Source organism: Eupeodes corollae, chromosome 2 (assembly GCF_945859685.1).
Source record: "Eupeodes corollae chromosome 2, idEupCoro1.1, whole genome shotgun sequence".
Taxonomy (NCBI): Eukaryota; Metazoa; Arthropoda; class Insecta; order Diptera; family Syrphidae; genus Eupeodes; species Eupeodes corollae.
The window spans coordinates 89,434,244-89,454,029 of NC_079148.1; the positions used below are offsets into that span (position 1 = coordinate 89,434,244).

General features: G+C 33.3%; 1 protein-coding gene across 30 annotated transcripts in view; it reads left to right on the forward strand.

The window, feature by feature from the left end:
* The window catches only part of LOC129945377 (basement membrane-specific heparan sulfate proteoglycan core protein), a 212,624-nt gene that overhangs the window by 178,897 nt on the left and 13,941 nt on the right, over positions 1–19,786 (forward strand). For 25 of the 30 annotated variants that reach the window (XM_056055090.1, XM_056055091.1, XM_056055092.1 and 22 more), the window contains 15 exons: positions 53–1,857; positions 1,919–2,350; positions 2,418–3,489; positions 8,601–8,746; positions 8,819–8,993; positions 9,307–9,937; positions 10,002–10,264; positions 10,459–10,639; positions 10,707–11,101; positions 11,286–11,402; positions 11,471–11,798; positions 11,857–12,106; positions 12,251–12,419; positions 15,490–15,540; positions 18,050–18,271. In XM_056055090.1, coding sequence (XP_055911065.1) covers positions 53–1,857; positions 1,919–2,350; positions 2,418–3,489; positions 8,601–8,746; positions 8,819–8,993; positions 9,307–9,937; positions 10,002–10,264; positions 10,459–10,639; positions 10,707–11,101; positions 11,286–11,402; positions 11,471–11,798; positions 11,857–12,106; positions 12,251–12,419; positions 15,490–15,540; positions 18,050–18,271 — 6,237 coding nt within the window. The remainder of the gene's footprint in view (positions 1–52; positions 1,858–1,918; positions 2,351–2,417; positions 3,490–8,600; positions 8,747–8,818; positions 8,994–9,306; positions 9,938–10,001; positions 10,265–10,458; positions 10,640–10,706; positions 11,102–11,285; positions 11,403–11,470; positions 11,799–11,856; positions 12,107–12,250; positions 12,420–15,489; positions 15,541–18,049; positions 18,272–19,786) is intronic. The other 5 variants (XM_056055077.1, XM_056055078.1, XM_056055079.1 and 2 more) reach the window with 3 other exon arrangements.

The window sequence follows — 19,786 nt, forward strand, 5'->3', positions numbered from 1 at the left end:
TAAAAATGTTATTTTCAAATGATAAACATTTTTTGTGATTATTATTTTCCAGCTGCACCTGCTGTTATTGTTAAACCAAAGGCTTTGGAGCGATTGCCAGTTGGCGGTTTCTTGAACATCACATGCCGAGCTGCTGGTGTCCCAACTCCAGTGATTGTATGGCGTCTTAACTGGGGCCATGTCCCTGAGAAGTGTGAATCTAAGTCGTATGCGGGTGTTGGAACTCTGTACTGTCCCAATATGGAAGTTAAGGACAGCGGAGCATACTCTTGTGAAGTAATAAACTCTAAGGGTACACTATTTGTTACTCCTGATACATTGGTCACTGTATTTGACAACAAGCCAAGTCAAGATGTTTGCCCTGCTGGATATTTCAATGTCATGGCTCAGCGACAAGAAGAGTGCATAAATTGTTTCTGCTTCGGTGTTTCGAGTACTTGTAAAAGTGCCGATTTGTACACTTACTCCCTCCAGCCTCCAATTACTTCGCATAAGGTGGTCGGTGTTGAAATTCGTCCGTACCAAGACGTGATTATTTCTGAACTACCAAGATCCAACATTATTTCAGTACACCATGGTGTACAATTCCGGGCGTCTGACATAGGATATTCCCGCGTCTTGGCATACTTAGCCCTGCCATCTGATTACCTTGGTGGACAACTCCGATCGTATGGTGGCTTCTTGAAGTATGACGTTCAATACCAAGCGGAAGGACGCCCAACCGATACTCCTGATGTGATAATTTCAGGAAATGGTTTCACTTTGACTTACCGTAACCGCAATCAGCCACAACCTGATGTCAGTAACAAAATCTCTATACCGTTAGTGGCTGGCAACTGGCTTAAGCCTGACGGTCGCCGGGCTACACGTCAAGAAATAATGATGATCTTGGCAAATGTTGACAATATTTTAATTCGTTTGAGCTATGTTGAAGCAACTGAGCGCGAAGTTGAGTTGACTAATATCAATATGGATTCAGCGGGAGTCGATGACCGTGGTTTGGGATCCGCTTCGTTGGTGGAACAATGTTCATGCCCAGCAGGATACACTGGAGATTCGTGCGAGCAATGCGCTACTGACTACGTTCGTCAACCCGGTGGTCCATGGCTGGGACGATGCGTTCCTATAGAGAAGGATGTGCAATGTCCTCCTGGAACTTACGGTGATCCTCGTAGAGGAATTAAATGCAGTCCCTGCCCATGCCCAATGATAAACCCGTCCAACAACTTTGCCAACGGATGCACTATTGGCCCTGACGGCGAGCCTATTTGCAACTGTCAACAAGGTTACACAGGTCGTCGATGTGGATTCTGTGCTGAAGGCTACGAAGGTGATCCTTTCCGTCCAGGAGGCCATTGTTATCCAAGACCTGACAATGATTGCAATCCTGATGGAACACTTAATGCCCGACCAGATGGAAGCTGCGAGTGTAAATCTCATGTAACTGGCTCCCGTTGTGATGAATGCAAAGCAGAATCCTTCTTCTTGAACTCATTCACCTATTCCGGATGCACAGAGTGCTTCTGTATGGGAATCACCAAGCAATGTTCTAGCAGCTCATGGTACCGTACTTCGATTACTACCAACTTTGGACGCACTCACGTTCCACACGGATTCAATTTGGTCAGTGGATACGATAGCCCACAACCTTTCCCTGTAGAATTCTACCAGTCGAATAGTCAACTTTCCTTTGGACGACCCGAACAGAACGATGTACTATATTGGAGTCTGCCAGCTGACTTTTTAGGTGACAAGATCACTGCCTATGGTGGTAACTTAAACTATACCCTAAGTTACAGCCCACTACCTGGTGGCCAGATTTCAAGGAATGCTGCTCCCGATGTTGTCATTAAAAGTGTAAGTTACTTTTTTAAAGTTTATGAAAGGTTTCTCGAGCTAAAGTTAATACCTTTTTTAGGCTAATGGCATTTCGATTCTTCATTTCCGCAAACCCCCAGTCAATCCTAGCGTCTCCCAAACCTATAGTATTCCAATTTTGGAAAGTTCTTGGCAGCGTGGTGATGGTATCACTGTTAATCGGGAGCATTTGCTTATGACACTAGCCAATGTTACAGCCATTTACATCAAAGCAACTTATACAACTGTAACCAAGGATGGTACTCTGACATTCGTGAGCTTAGATGTTGCAGAGAAAACTAACCATGGCACAAGTCGAGCCTATGAAGTGGAAGAGTGTCGTTGCCCTCCAGAATACACAGGTCTTTCCTGTGAAGACTGTGCCCCTGGATATAAGAGGCGAGCATATTCCGGCATTTACCTCGGACTATGTGAAGCTTGCGAATGCAATGGCCATTCTGAAGAATGCAACTCCGGAACTGGAGTATGCTCGGTAAGCCCACACGTTTGCTTCGTTCAGTGGTAATTATTCTTAATGTCCTCCCTTTTTTTAATTGTAGAATTGTCGTGATAATACCGTTGGAGAGATGTGTGAAGAATGCGCTCCAGGTTACTATGGAAATGCTACTAACGGTACTCCACATGACTGTCAACCATCGGGAGAAAATCAAGGACGATGTGAACAATGCAACGCCGCTGGTACTTATTCTTGTAATGACGGCTATTGTCAGTGTAAACGTAATGTCGAAGGTCAAAGCTGTGACCAATGTCGTCGCGGAACATTTGGTCTTGACGCAGACAATATCGACGGTTGTTCCGAATGCTTCTGTTCTGGAGCATCGACTCAGTGCTACGCTGGAAACTTCTACAGACAGCTTATGCCAATACCATTCATTGACAAGGTGCCAACGATTACAGACGATAACGGTGATCTTCTTGACACTGGCAACATGCAGCTTGACTGGGAACAGAATATGTTTAACTACAGTACACCATCTTACACTCAAAAATACTGGAGCCTCCCATCCACGGTAGTTGGTGATCGCCTTAAATCATATGGTGGCGAATTGTCATTCGTACTTCGAGTAGCTTCAAGCTACGGAAACTATGAACCCGGAAAGGACGTGATTATTATTGGAAATGGCAATAAACTGTTTTGGACTCGTTCACCAAATTCCATTGAAGATGAAGACATCAAAGTTAAATTGCACGAAAATGACAACTGGACGACTAATGATGGTGCCAAAGCCTCACGCACTGACATTATGACTGTTCTCTCAAATCTCGAATTCCTTTTGATCCGTGCCACTCCGAAAATTCCAACTGAGTCTACCTCAATTGGCAATGTAATCCTTGAAACTGCCAGTGAAGTTAACACCGAAGCTAATGCCAAGCGGGTTACAAATATCGAGGTTTGCAGATGTCCTACTGGATACACCGGTAGCAGCTGTCAGTCCTGCTTACCCATGTATTACCGTGACACCAGTGACTTTAGTGTATCTTCATACGGATCATGTGTGCAATGCCCATGCAGTGATGGAGCCGAATCTTGCAGTTACACTGATCGTGGATACGTTCAGTGCCGTTGCAAGCCTGGCTACTCAGGTGATCGATGCCAAAACCCAAGATCAGGTAAGTGACATATTTGGTATTTAACGCTCATCTATATCAACCTCATAAACCATGCATTTACATATAACAAGGCTTAGATAATATGGCTATAAACAATAGAACTATAAATTTACCCTTAAACGAGAGGCAATGCTGTAACGGAAATACTCATAAATTGAAGATTTTGAAGCCAAATGCAACAATCACCCCCAACGAGACATACCTTGTTTATGAGAATAATGGCGATTTCTTTGGATACATGTATCCAGATTTGAATTGTTCAGGTGATTTAGGCTTGGCACCACCATTGACATCGTCCTCCAAACAAGGTGCTGAAAGATACTGAAACTGTTACGTGTTTCTGTGCCGTTCTGTTGAATAGAAAAATCTGTTATCTTATAGAAAAACCAAATGTGCTTCAAATGCAGTCCCTTCTTCGAATTTCGAACGGATCTTGATAAATTACAATTTTGTTATATTTAAAATGGTAATAGAATTTATATTACCAATCAAAAAAGTTCAATAAAACTTATAAGAAGCCATCTTGATTTCGTATTGAACATCTTACTGAAGTTATTGATATTTCTTTCTGCTATCAAATTAAATTAATACAAACTTGTACTTACTATTTAGATCCGTCGAAATTTTCAATTAAGGCATATGTATATCTATCTGTTCCTTGTCTTTATTTAAAACTTTTAAAATGTTAGTTGTTATTGTTCTGTGTAGATTTAACGTGAAATTATTGTATTTAGAAAATTCTTTTATTTATTGACGAACCTAACAAAAACTTCTAAATATAAAAGTAACTAACACTTCTCTTCTGATCTTAAATTTAATAGAATAGATACATGTTTTCTAAAAGTAAGTAGGTATACTTTGTCATTCAAATTTCATTCATTTGTTAATGTGCTGGAAAGCTTTGTTTTTCTTATTTATTGAAATACTTACGTAATCTTATTTTGAGTATAAATGTTATGTTATGCGTAGGACAGACATAGATCTTGGGTTCAATCTCTACCTATTCAATGCCTCTTGCGAAGAATTGACAAAGCAATCTTTGCTTCTCCACCTTACTCTCAAGCAAAAAAGATCGAGAGTCCTAAGTCACTAGCCCCTGGTTTTTCACAAGCTGTTTCACCACAGAAATTGTTTCTAAAATAAATAAAAACAAATTAAGCTAATATCAAGGAAATATCTTAGAAAGGGAGTTCATAAGCACTTGTATTGAATTTTATAGGCGTGTTGTTATGCATGTAAAAAAAGCTGCCATTGAGTTGAACCGTTTTTTCATTCTTATTGTTTTTGAACATAAAATCATTTTTGATTTGAAAAATATATTACCAAATGTGTGCGAGGATCAATACTACTCGCACTGCATCTTTGGCATCTACGTCTTTTAAAGTTAGTATATCTTAATGTATGTTGATTATATCTATAACCTATAACCTGTTAAACTCAAAAATAAAAAAACTTGGTGTAGGAATTATTAATTTTGTAACCGAATATTACAATACAAATGCATTTATCGTTTTCATCAGGGTCACTATAATACTTTTTTGTTTAATCAAAATCTTAAAGCTATCTTAAAGCTAGACAAAAATTCTTAAAAAACTAGCATACATTTCATAAACTTAAAAAATATCTTACTGGCCCTATGCGGGTGCTCTTAGTTAATCCATTATCTTATAACTATGTACTGGCTTTCGGCCTAAGAACAATTTTAATACTAGTAACAAGAACTTAATCTTAAACGAAGAAAATTAAACAAAAAACTTAGTATCTTAATCATAATTTTTTATTTTATATAAAACTCAAAACTTAATAAAAAACCGAGACCCATTATAATTCAAGCTACTTAAAACTAACAAAAAACAATAAAACTACTTAACTACTCCCCAATTCAACCAGACAAGCATCCGTACATTGTCTTTAAATTTGTTCCACTGGATATCAGAATCAAGCTTAGACGCAGCATGAATAGTGTCATGTCCGGCCTTAAAGCCGAACTGTTTAACCGGAATTATTTTGTTGTTCTCAGCCCACTTAGACAGAGCTCTATTTATAACCTTCTCGAATACTTTACTGATATTCGGCAGCAGACTTATCGAGCGGAGAATCGCCAGATTGGAGCTGTTTTCCAGCGGACCGGACAGTATGCATTATTCAGAACGTTGTTAAACAGAATGGTATAAGTGTCCATAGCTTCCTGAGGTAAATGTCGTAGTACCATTGCATGATATTGGATATACCATCTACACCTGCTGACTTCTTTTTCTTTAATGAATGGAAAATGTGCTGGAGTTCTATCTTCGTGACTAATAGGGTATTGGTCCCGTTTTGATGGCATTTGCCAAGTTTTCGTCATTGAACCTGGTAAAAGCGAGGTTCTCGGATCGCCACTGCGTTATGTATAGTTACGCAGGTAAAAGTGGTGCTGCAGGGCTCTATTCTCCAGGTCGTGATTCACCCTGTACACTTGCTGTAAAGCAGCCCCCACGGCCTCTTTTTCCCCTGCGGATCTTCGACAACAAAGAAGTAGAAGTCATCGTCCAAGACGGCGTCTCCTGGATCTATTCCTGCTGTCAAAGTACGTCTCTGTTCTCTGTCGTCCTCTAAAGCTTAAGACAAGGAAAGTCGTTTTGATCATTCCTCCTAAAAATCGTGTTAATTTACAGAAACATACTCGGGTCACTAGAATTAACGGCCCGAATTTTCTTGTCCCAGTCCAAATTAATGTTTATTCGTTAGTTTTCTTTGATTTGAAATGTGCTCATCCTTTGAAGAACTTTGAAAATTATGCGATCAATTATTATAGACGCTTTAGCTGTTGTTTGTATGTCGAGATATAACGTTAAACGTTAAACGACTTCACCATTACTTTAGTTCCATTTTTTTTTAAATATATCTATATCTATCTATATCCGTAATGCTTTTCCAAATCTACAATCTTTTTCTTCAATATTCAGTTTAAAGATTTCACCTTTCTTACAAAAATCTAAAAGAAAGGCTAAACCATTTTTGCTTAAATGGTTTTCAACAGAAAAAGGAAAATTGGTTTATAAATAAGTTTTTTTCTTGTAACAAATTTGAAATATGTATAATATAAAAATATAAAAATTATGTTGGAAACGAGTTTGAACTCAAAATCAGCACTAAAAATTAAGTCCAAAACGTATTTTCCAAAATTATGAAAGTATCGAATTCAGGTTATTCTCGAAACATCATATAGATTCAAATAAAGATTCATAACTAGTGCTCGGATTTTCACGCTATAAAAAACAAGAAATATAGGCCTTACATATGCCCTTAACATTACTATGCACTAAAAAAATAAAAATATATCATAAAAATCCAAAATGTTCTGCTGAAATTTTAAAAAAGAATGAATGAAAATATCTTTAAATAATAATAAAAAAAAAGTCTGTTATTCACAGCAAAAAGTTAAACAAGTTAACATTAAACATAAAACTAATTTAGGTTTAACAAAAAAATTAATAGTATTTCTAATATAAAAATAAATTGTATTTTAAATAATATATGTTTATGTAGGAACATTGTTTTTGTAAGTATGTTTTGTAAGCGTGAATCATGAAGTTTTTTCTAGAACTTTCAAAAATGAAAGATCTGCTATTTGACCTAAAAAAAACATTTTAGCATAGAAAACGACCATTCCACGTTAACAGACGTTAGTGGGTAATTTTTAAAGGAAACAAGCTCATTAACTGAAAATCGACAATCGAAAAACTGTTCTTGATCCCCATATAAAGATGTGAAGATTTTTTATTTGTGAAAAATCCTTCGTTTTTTTAAGAACGTTTTCCATTTTTAGCAAATTGATTGACCCAATGTTTTTGTTAAGGTTTTGATTGCATTAATTTTGTAAATGTTTAAAGTTTTTTTTAAATATGCAAGCAAAATATGTTTTTATATCAAAATATGCGCCAACGATTGAATGCCATTTGAAAGCTAATGTCTAAATATGAAAAACTATCTTATTCTTTTGCCTCTAAGGTTGTCCAAAAAAATATGCATTTGCATCGAAATTCGGGCCCTGCTCATAACTAATGAGAATTTCCAGAAACTAAGTAGGAAGCAAAAGTGCTTTAAATTTTAAAAAATCATCATGAATTGTCACTTTGTGGCTTAAAAACCCCGTTTTTGGTTATTTTTAGCATTTTTAAAATGTCATCTTTTAGAAACCTGATGTGATAAAAAAATTTAAAGAAGAGATTAAATATGTTTTGTTTTACTTGTTGGACAGACAAAAATGTAATTTTATTGACCATTAGTTCTGTTGTTTTTGTTTATGTGACATAAATTCTGTGGTTTGTAGCGAAATTATTAGAGAGATATTTAGACCCAGGTTAATTAATTTTTAACCGGGGTAATCAAAAAACTATCAGTGATCTTTTTAAAACTTCTCTTTACTTATATTCTATTTGAATATGTCTACTTTTTCTTAACATATGGCCAGCGAAAAAGCGTTTGGAAGTAGGAACGTTAATTCACAAATCAAACCGCTTACAATTACTTCCTTTTCGAAGCTAAATACTTAACTCCTTTTTCACCACAAATTACAAATGTACATGATTCATTTCATATTATTCGGTGACTACTTTTTGAAAAATTATTCGTTTTTAAAATTTGTTTCATGTTTTCTGAAAACTGCATACATCAAACAAGTTTCAAAATCTACGTTTTTGTAACAAACCAACCATAAAATAAAGTTTTTTAAATATAGATTTATCTGTTTTAAAATGTCAATTTTTTTGTCTATCTAATAATTTGGAGTAAAATAAGTCTTTTTATGTTTTAGTAAATTCACAAACAACTACCATAGTTGTGAATTTTCAGTGTCAATGTGTCATGTTTTAAACAGTCTATTACAGATTGTTGATAGTTGTGTTGCTTTTTTGTAGTATCTTTTCTGTAGGCACTTTTTTATACAATCGACCAAAACGTGAATACAACAATAACATGGTTTTAACAAGTTTAGGCTTTAAGTTCATATTTCAAAACAATGTGTCACTAACTCACAAACTGTATGTTGATTTAACATTTTATTTGGATCTTATTTGAAATTCTTTTTTCTTTTCCAAAAAAAATTAAAAAAAAAAAACTAAAAACAGATCCTGGTACAGCAACTCTGACAACTACTTCTCGGCCAGATTATGAAACTGAAATAACAGTTTCAATTTCAGCCCCAGCAATTAGTATTGTTCCAGTTGGTGGTTCGGTAACATTCTTCTGTTCAGGAATGTTCACAGTTAATAGGGTAAGTTAAATTTGCCATTCCTCAAAAGTATAATTGTTCCCAACCGTACCCCTAATTGTATATACTTTGTAGATTCCAGTTATTGTCAACTGGTATAAGTTGAACGGACGTCTACCATACCAAACCTACCAAGATCAAGGAGCACTCTATTTGCGTGATCTGCAAATCCAGGATTCTGGTGTTTACATTTGCCAAGCTAAGGCTGGAAGCAAGATGTTTGAAGACAAAGTGTCGGTCACAGTATCACGTAAGTACAGCAAAAACAAGAAACCATATTAATGGGTATTGTAAATTTCGTCAACAATCCTTTATCAATACAATTTGTCTCTCATGTCTTGCAAGGATTTGCTAAGGAATTGGCAGCAAAATACGGTACTGCAAAGTAAAATTTCAAACATTTTTATGTTTAGATTTAAAACGTTTGATATTTACATATTTCGTAGAAGATTTATTTTTGATGTTTAATTTCAAATTTTAAAAGAAAAAAGAAACTTTCCAATTGAAAAATTTTCTATTTTGAACCTTAAATATTAAACGATTGTAATCAATTTAAATTTCAGCACGAAACCAAGAATCTAAGCCGACTATCAATTTGGAATCACCATACATAACCGTTGACGAATACCATCCTCTCGATGTGGATTGCAATGCCACTGGCAATCCAAGACCAATTATAACCTGGACACGCATTGGTGAACCTTTGTCACGTGATGCTCGATTCGATGGTGATCGTATGATATTCTCTTCAGTGAGAAAGTCAGACGAAGGCTCATACCGTTGTACGGCTGAAAATTCAGTTGGCAGAGAAGACCGAGTTGTTGCGATTTATGTGAACCCGGCTCCACAGCCCACACAACCACCAACACCAATTCCCGGACGTAGCATGATTTATATTGAACCATCGCAAGTTCAAGGAGTTGTAGGCGATACCATTCGTTTGTCCTGTCTGCAAAGAGCACAAATTGCTTTGGTTTATGACTGGACCAAGGATAATGCTCCAGTTCGTTGGAATAGGAACATGAATGTTAGGGAAAACGAACTCATCATTCGCGATGCTGTGGTAGAAAATTCTGGTCGTTACACTTGTACCGGAATTGATCAGAGGGCTCGAAGGAACTACACATCAACTGCTTACATAATTATTGATGAGAGACAGGATGGTGGTTACGTTGATGGTGGAAGTCCAAGCGGGTAATTATAAGAATATACAATCGGTTTGAACAATTGTTTTGAAAAGAAATTTTATTGTTTTTAGAGTTGCACCAAAAATTAAACACTTGGAACGAGAATATACCATTGCTCAGGGTCAAGACTTAAGTATAACTTGTGAAGCTGGTGGCACACCTTACCCCACAATCAAATGGACAAAGGTTCATTCATCGTTTGAATCAAATATTCAGCAAACCGGAAATGTGCTTCGCATTATCAATGCCCAGCCCGATAACCGCGGTGTCTTCCTTTGTGTTGTCGAAAACACCCTTGGATCAGATCAAGCTGCCACAAGAATCGATGTTGAACGTAAGTATAATTCTATTATACTATTCAGAATACACAAACAAATTAGAGCAAACAATTTAGCATTACTCAGATTTAAAATAATATTTCAATATATTTAAAAAACTAAGCTTCCAAAAATGGAGTCGGTAATAAGATTGTTCCAAACCTCTATCTCCTACTTGTTATATGCTCATCAATTATTTACTTGATTGCAGCTCGTGAGCGTCCCTCTATTGAGCTATATCCACAAGAGCCACAAAGTGTACTCGTTGGCTCTAACTTCACAATTAACTGTAACTTCGTATTGGGAATTCCAACGCCAAAACTAACATGGAGACGTGCAGGTGGTCTTCCAATGCCTTCTAGCTTTATTGAGGAATACTCTGGTACCGGAAGGTAAGTTCACAAATTATATTTGCTTGTCGCCGAAAATTTAATAATAATTATTTCTGTCGTATTATAGCTTTGTTAATATTCAGTACTCGGATGGTGGTGAATATGAGTGCGTGGCAGAAAACGTTGCCGGAAGAACATCTGGAATTGTCAGCATCTTGGTCCAAGAACCACCGAGGATTATGCTTGAGCCCAACGAAGAGTATGTAGGAGTTACCGAAGGAGATGAACTGAAAATAGTTTGCTCGGCCAGTGGAACTCCATCACCATCAGTCCAATGGATAGATGAAGACAACGCCTTAGCGGCTCGTACACTACACAGCAATTTAGGATCATCAGCAGTTCTGGAAATATATCGTGTGACATTGAACGACGCCAAGGTTTATACATGTCAAGCAAGTAACGATGCTGGTGTTGATGTTAAGTATGTTACCGTTGATGTTCAAAAGAGACGAGGAGATATAGGTAAATTGATTTTTATACATATGTAAATGCTTTGTAAGTTAAATAATATATGTTTCGTAAATGCTGCGTATTTAAAATAAGGGAAGGGAATGACTACGGGTAATTTGTCTTGAGCTGTCCGAGAAGCCATTTTACCATTTACCATACCATTTTACCAAATTATTTGTTTTTCCTCTAATTTTAGGTATAAACGAAGTTTACAATCCTCCACCAAATCGCCAACCACCAAACCGCCAACAACCCACATCTGCCAAATATAATGCTGAGATTGGAGAAACTGCTAAACTAAGCTGTGATATAAGTAAGTCGATTTAAAATATTAAAGAATTTTTGCTGGGTAATTTAAACTGTAATTCTTTGTGTCAATAGGCAATCAACCACAGATAGATGTCCGTTGGGAGCGTGTTGATGGCCTACCTTTGCCTAAGAGCTCATACATCGATAGAAATACTTTGGTTATTGACCCAGTCGAATCTGATGCTTTTGGTCAATATCAATGTAACGCCTACGAAGGCAACCAAATAGTTACTTTTATCATTGCTGAGCTAACATTGTTACCAATTCCGCACATTACCCTACATCCTAAGATGCCACTTACTGTGAAAGCTAATGAAAATGTTGAAATCAGTTGTGATGTAACTGGAGCCAAGCCCATGAATGTTGTTTGGTATGCTGATAACAATCGCCCTCTGCCACCGTAAGAACATTTTTTTTATATTTCATTACTTGAAATAATGCCATTTTTAAATTTTTAGATCTGTTCAAGTCTATGGACCATACCTTCGATTTAATGCGATTACACCGGCCGATGCAGGACGTTACTACTGTTCAGTGACAAATGCCTATGGCAACAGCACTGAAGTAGCCGAGGTGATAGTTGATCGTGGAGTTTCTGTGGAACAGCCTTCAAGTTCAAGACAATATTTTATTAACGAAGGCGAAGATGCTGAATTGACTTGTGATATAAGATCTAGAAATAGAGAACCAATTCCGCAAGACACTCAGGTAGCATCAATTTCTAAACCCCTTGGTTATATTTATTTCAAAAAAAATTATAGTCTTAAAGTATGCATTAGACTACTTTGATTATGCAATTAATTAATAAGGAATCGAATTAACATTTATTTTTTAATTTAAAATTTGTTTTAGGTCATCTGGCGTCGTACCGAAGGAAAACCACTTCCAAGAACATCTTATTCTAGAGGTCAAAAACTCTATCTGCCTTCAGTTCGTCCCGAAGATGAAGGACGTTACATTTGTTCAATTTACTCGCCAACAATTAGTTCAGAACCAAGCTATGCTGATCTTATAATTAAGCGTGAGTACCGACAACGCCGTAGTCATAAAAGATCTAGAAAACAAAAACGTCATTGATAGAACAAAAAAAAAACAATAAATATTAATATAAATTATATTAAACCAGATCAAAACTTTATTAGTTTATTTTTATTTTGTATTTTTAAAAATAAATATAAAAATATGAACAAAGTAATAACGCAAATTAGATAAAACTGCCTACACAAATATTTCAAATTAAACAAACAAAAACACAAAATAATATTGCTTTAATAAATATCTAACTTTAACATTATAATACACCCATTAACATTGCGGTGGTGGTGGGAGTTTTGTACACTAATTTTATTTTTGTTGAAAATTTACTTTTTTACTATTTTTTTTCTATTTGTGGACGAATTAAATCAGTAGAATGAGAGAATTTATTCCCTATTTTTTTATCAAACTGATTTTAATCGATTTCCAGTAACTTGATTTCAAAACGTAATATCGAAGAATTAAAAACTTTTAGAAACTCCATCATGCATGTGATATTTCACGCGGAAATCAGAACAATTTAAGACTTATGCATTTAGGAGTAGCTTTGCTTGTGGTCCTTAATTGACCACTTGTTAATTTCTGGCAAAATAACCATTTTACGGTTTCTTGTAATGTCTTTAAACTTATAGAAAGGTTTAGCTGCTTTAAATACTTTGTAAATGGTAAACTTACCATTGCTTGCGTCAAAATTATGAATGATAAAATCTAATTTCTTAAGCAAATCAATGGAGTTACTCGAAATTTTGCAATAATTGAAAAAAAATCTCCATTTACATCTAAAAGTACGATTTTTAATATTCTTGTTCTTTTCTCCCAAATACCTTCTCGAGATTTTAAAATCTAACAATTATTCCGTTTTTTGAAAAGGAAAATATATATATACAACAATCTGATACTAGAATAATGTAAATTTTCAACAATATAAAAGAGCATTAAATATGCATGCCATTATTTTGTTTAATATAAGACACATTAACTCAGAGTGATTAACTATTAACTATGGTAAAAGAAAATATTAACTTTTATTAAGAAATGAATACAAAAATAAGTAACTAACAGTGAAATTTGATGGCAATATATTTTTTTAATTTTATAAATACATACTTCTAACAATTGACTGCCATTTTTAAATAATAACAATTACCATATAAGTAAATTAGGTGGAAAGAATTTTGTTTACTTAGAACAATAGTTGATTTAATATACAATACTTATAATTTGGCACATTTTTAATCTTTTTTTTTGTTTGTTTATTAACTTAATTAATATGAATGTTAACAGTAAGATATTTAACAAAATAAAACAAAAAAGACATTTATGTTTTTAATAATTTTTAATTTCTCTAACAGAATGTATTAGTTTTTTTTAAGTATATCAATGTTGTTGGCAAGCACAAATTATCTCTACACAAACAGAAATCATAATTAAAAATTTATTTGTTGCTTATTAAATTTGTTTTTATTTATAAATAATTTTTTTGTATTTTAATTTTTTTTAAACATTGGTGGTAGTGGTGTGGATTACTAATTCTTTTAACATTTTGATTTTATAGACAATATTCCTTGATTTCATTGAAGAAATGTCAATATCAATAGATGGCCCAATCATTTAAGGTGATAAGAAGGGGCTACAAAAAGGTTTTTTTTTTAATTTGAAGGACAACTATTTAACACTATGGATTTGTTCTATTAGTTTTTGATTTAATGAAAGCAGAAATACAATTTTTAGGAAAAGATTGTTGTTGTAAACATTTTTGGCAAATCTTATTTTAGACCATTTTTGGAACTTTTGCAACATAAATCTTACATTTGACTTAAAATCTTGCTTAAGCTGAAGCTCTTTGTTTGTCTTGTTCTTGCATTACTGTTTTTTAAAATAAGATGTTGCCTTTTGTAGTATATATTTTGATCAGTTTTATTTTTGTATGGACTGCATAAAAACAAAAAATTCAAATTCAAGCAAGAATTTAAGGAATATTGGAGCTCGACTTTCCTGTTTTCCAAGGACCAGCAGTTGCAAGATGTCTCGAAAGCTCATTAACTTTATGCATTCGTTTTTATTTGGAAAGGAAAGTCGATACATTAAACGTTCTTAAAAACAACAACAAGCTTCTCGTGAAGCGAAGGAGGCGAATATTCAAGATGTTAAAAACAAATATGGCCTTTTACAATGCGAGCTCCTAGGATTGATTAAGAGTCGGTAAATCGACATCTATCGCACTTTGTTTCAACATATCTTATGGATGTATACAATTTGAGACAATAAATAAAGACTTGTTGCAAAATGCATATAAAAACGTTCATGATTTCTTTTCTATAAGTCTAAACTGAAAATTTTTAGCAAAGACAAACGAGAAAGAGAAGATGTATTTCGCTGCAAGCTGCTAATGTCTAAGATAGAAGAGCTTCTCGATTAAATTTATCTCATAGCGAATGCATCAAGAGCTACAAAAGGTCAAAGGTCAATGTTTCTTAATAGAATGTTATTTGTTTAGGCTAAAAATAATCTTACTTAAGTGGCTTAGGGTTATCAATTTAGAAAATTAATTTTCTCTATCTCTTAGAGTATTTTTCGGTACTTTCTTTCATTTTGTCTATATTATTTAATAAAATTAAGTCATATCATCATGAAGGCTGCTTTTTTTGTTAGAAATAGAAATTAGTCAAACTTTGAAAAACCATAAAAACCTTTTTTACAATTTCCTACTTGATTGGGCTTACTATTATTTTATTTTATTCTCCTCAAACTGCAACTTTTTCTGTTCTTTTTTATCTTTAAGTTTTAAACAATATAATACTTTTTTTAATATGCCTAACTTTATTTATCTATATTCTACTTTCTCTTTTTTCTTCACTCGAACTTTCATTAATTTACGACTTCATACTTTTTTGATCAAATCATTAAACAAAAACCAAAAATCAAATCTCAACTCTGTTTATCATAATACTACAACTCAAATTCATTCATATCCATCAAATTGTTTGCGATTTGGGACTTTAAAAAAAAATTAATTTAAAAAAACCAAAACTGCATTGAACGTGAACAAAATAAAGGACGTCTCAACAAAAATGAGGTTGTTTGCATGGTTTTCTATATATGTACAGGTGTGTTCTCATAATAAATTTTATAAAGAAATTGTTACTTTAAAACGTTGATTAATTTATGTTTATATATAGTGTATAACTTTTTTTATTTATATACTTAATTAATAATGCAGGTACAATTCGTTTTTGTATAATTTCTTTTAAAGTGAAAGTAGCGTTTTTAAACGTGTTTCTCAAATTAAACTAATGGTGTTTTGTTTAATTTAAACCAATTAGCTATTCATTAGTAAATAACATTTGCGTAGCTTTAATAAACTATAAATTTAAACATTAAGAAAATTATATAAGTTCATAGATAAATGTTTCATTGTAATTTTTATTCTTGGGCAATAAGTCCACAAATAATTTTTGTGGCAGAAGGTACTAACAAAATGTATATGTCTGATTCGATAGGTGTTACTTTGATGACCAACAAATAATTACAAATCAGTAGTAATCAGTGTAGCCAGATCTATCGTCCACCTCAACATCTTCTTTTGACTTTTATATTGCAAATTTTAGCTCAAGATTCAGCACTGACCAAAGTACTTTAAATACCAAGATTTAAATCATTCACTATTTCTGAGCAGAAACAAAAATAGATTTTAGAAAAAAAGAACACATTACACGATAAAACAATATCCAACATTTAAAAACTATAGAAGTTGTTAAATGTTAGAATTGTGCCGAAATTCAAGGTACATCAAATGCATAGGTTTCGAAATTCATTGTTTCATTGTCGTGATGTTTTCTTATATAATCTATTTTGTTTGGGATTGCCAACACAGTGCTATATTGGGATACCCTTTACAATTGTTTGTATTTTCGCACAAAATGTTTCCAAAATTTATTGGTGACAAAAAACAAGACAAAATTGTTAATGTTAAACAATAAATAAATCTCACTTCTTGTTGTGAATATTTTAACTAACAGGTCCCAAGATTAAATATAACACCCGTGAATTTTCCCCCTTCCCCTAAAATCATGATGTTATCCTTATATTCCTATCGTCTGAAACTTAAGGGGATACAATTTCTTGATCATAGACGTCAAATGCTCGGCATTTATTTCCCCTAAATCGAAACATAAACTGGTCCATTTTTCGAAAAAATTATATCTCCATACCATTCTTTAGCGATCGCGTCTTTTATCAAAATCAAGACGAAACTCAATATTCCTTTGACTTTCATTGGAATAAAAGCCTTACAAAACTCGCCGCCTGAAACTTAATGGGATTCAATTTCTTGATCATAGACGTCAAATGCTTGGCATTTATTACTCAAAAATCCTCCAGTTTTAATGGAATCATTAACTGGCCAAATTTTCGAAAAATTATGTTTCCAAATCAATTTTAATCGATGGCGCAATATTCTTTTGACTTTTATTGGAAAAGAAAAGCCTTAACAAACTTAACGTCAAAGCCTCGCATTAGTTTTAAGGTAGTTTCTCAGGTCTTATAAACCTTACATTTATCCAGCGGACTTGTTATATCTTAATTAATATCTTAATTGAGTTTCTTTAAAACTTGTCTTACTGCTAAACTAGTTTTAAATAGGATTTGAGTTTAACGTTTATCAGAAACTTAATTTGAGTTCAACGTTTATCAGAAACTTAATTTCTGTAAATGTCAACTTAATTATTATTATTACTAAGCACTATTTTAATTGATTGACGTTTAAATCAAATTTTTGAAAAAAAAAAAATCAAATTTAAAAGCTTTTTAAAACTGGTTGACGTTAAACTAGTTTTGAAAAAACTCATTAATATGGACATGAATGTTTTACTCAAATTTAATCTAATTAATTTTAAAATCCCTTTTGATGGTGTTGGTTCTTTACTATGCAAGAAATAATACGTAAACAACCTCCAGGCCCAGGACTATATTCCAAAATTTTTGTTTAAGGTTAAGGATTTTCAATATCCTTTTACATTGTTGCTTTTATCTCAAGGACACCTGAAAAATATAACGAGATGAGAAAATTTTTAGATTCATGTGGCTTGAAGACGGGCAAAATTATGTTTAATGACTTAGTTACAATTGACAGCCATAACAAGAAACTTCCTTAGTTCTTTAATAAAAGGGAACATTTATAAAGTAATTTACCCAGCAGTCAAGCATAGGCTTTCAGTTTAAGCTTTCCAGCTTAGAAGTTCAATTAATATACATTTTATAAGAAAGAAACAAGAAAATCTCAAATTTATCAAATACATTTGATAGATTTTTTCACATATTTAAACACTAATATTTAATTTATAAAAAATATTATTTATCAAAATTGATAAAAAAAAGTAATTAAACAATTTTTGGTATAAGTGGTTTTGAACTTTCAAAAAATCTTACTAACCCTTTGTACAAAAGCTTCGCCAGCCATATATACATTATTTGTCTGTCCAACTAAAAAAATACATAATATTACTTTTCAAAAATCCTATTCATTTGTGAATTTTATGCATATTCAAAAACCAAACAAATCAAAACGAAAAAAAAACAATGAAACAATAAAAACAAATACAAATTTGGACCTCGAAGACCTGAAACCCAAAACCATCATACCCAGGCCTGTTGCATATGCTTGTAAACCGAATGACTTTAAATGCACCTCGCATCCGCATACTTGTGTGAAGGCTTCAATGGTATGTGACGGCATTTACGACTGCACCGATCATTCTGACGAGTTTAATTGCCCACGCAATTCAAGAAATCGAATAAAGCGATGGAAAAAGGAACATAACCGTTCGAGATCAATTAGTGGTTTGTTTTTAAGTTTTTTTTTTAATTAATTAAACAAAATCAAATACATTTGTTTTTATATTTTTGTATTTTAGTTTAAAATTTAATTTGTTTAGATTGTGTTTTAATTATTTTGCACCGAAGACCACTCAAAAACACCCTAAACCATAAATTGCACCACCTGTATACACGAAATCAAAAATGCACAGTAAATTATTAACTTCTTTTTTTTTAACGCAAATACAAATAATTAAGATGGAAGGCCACTGTTGGTGAAGATCAGAGAAATGCAAGGCAAAATCCTTATGATTTATGAGTATGTTTGTCCGCTCCGACTTAAGTTTGTTAACTTTGAGTTAAGTACTGAACTGAACAAAGTTTATTAAAAAAAAAAACTCGTCGTCTTTTCGAAATAAATACATATAGTTTGATTCTGACTTTATATTAATATTAAAAAAGAATTGAATGGTGAATTGCTCAACAGAGTTGACAACTCTCAAACTGACGTGAAATAAAGCCATGTGATATAAGTCCAAATTTCAAGAATTGGCTATATTTCACTTTGCAAAGCTAATTTCCAACGGTTGGTCTTGTTACACTTAAACAAAATGAAATTAAGCCAAATTGGTCTTATTTCACTTCCAACGGAACCTTTGCATGCAAACGTCTAGTGTGTCCAAACAAGAGGGGAGCATTCATACCTCACTGTAAAAATTATAGTTGGTCTTGTTTTTCAAAATAATTTGGCCTTCATTCACTTTGTCAAGGTGCAATCAGACCAACTGCTGAAATTGTTTTTTGTTTCACGTTTCCAAAGTGCAATAAGGCCATTTTTTAAAAGTTGGTCTTATTTCACGGCACCTAATCCGTCGCTCGCCGAATGCAAAAGGAAAGGGAAACTTAAAATAATATTTTTAAATTTAAAATTAAATTAAATTGTTCGTCATTTAAGATCTGGAAGTGACAAACTATAGAATTCATAAGAAGAAAGCAATTTAAAACATTAACTTTATATTTTGGCATTAACATTAAGAAAATAAATAACAAGCTAAACAAGAAGCTAAAATAGTTGTGAGAATCTTTAACTTTTCCAAGCAAACATTTTTGAAATATATTTGAATAATAGCAAAATTTTAAGATTTTAAGTGTTCAAGATAAAACTGCATTCTTCGATCGTATATTAAGACCAATACAATTATTTGGTTTTAGGATGTCCTGAAAAAAAAAACTTGAAACTTTACTTCACTAAACGTGCAGCGTTCCTCAATTTCAAGTCACTTATGTCAAAATACACTTGTAATCCCTCCTCGGTAAAAGAATGTGTTTTCGTAGATAATTTAAATAATATGAACCGACAACTTGACCTTATATTCTCTTCCGACCCAGATATTCCCAAAATCTTTTCCACTTCAAATCCTATTTTGTATGTTTATCATTAAGCCCAATTTTTCCAAATTAACCATTATATGAAAAGGATTCCACTTGATTAAAAACAAAAAAATATGTCTGCTGAAGAAGCTACTAACCTTTTTAACA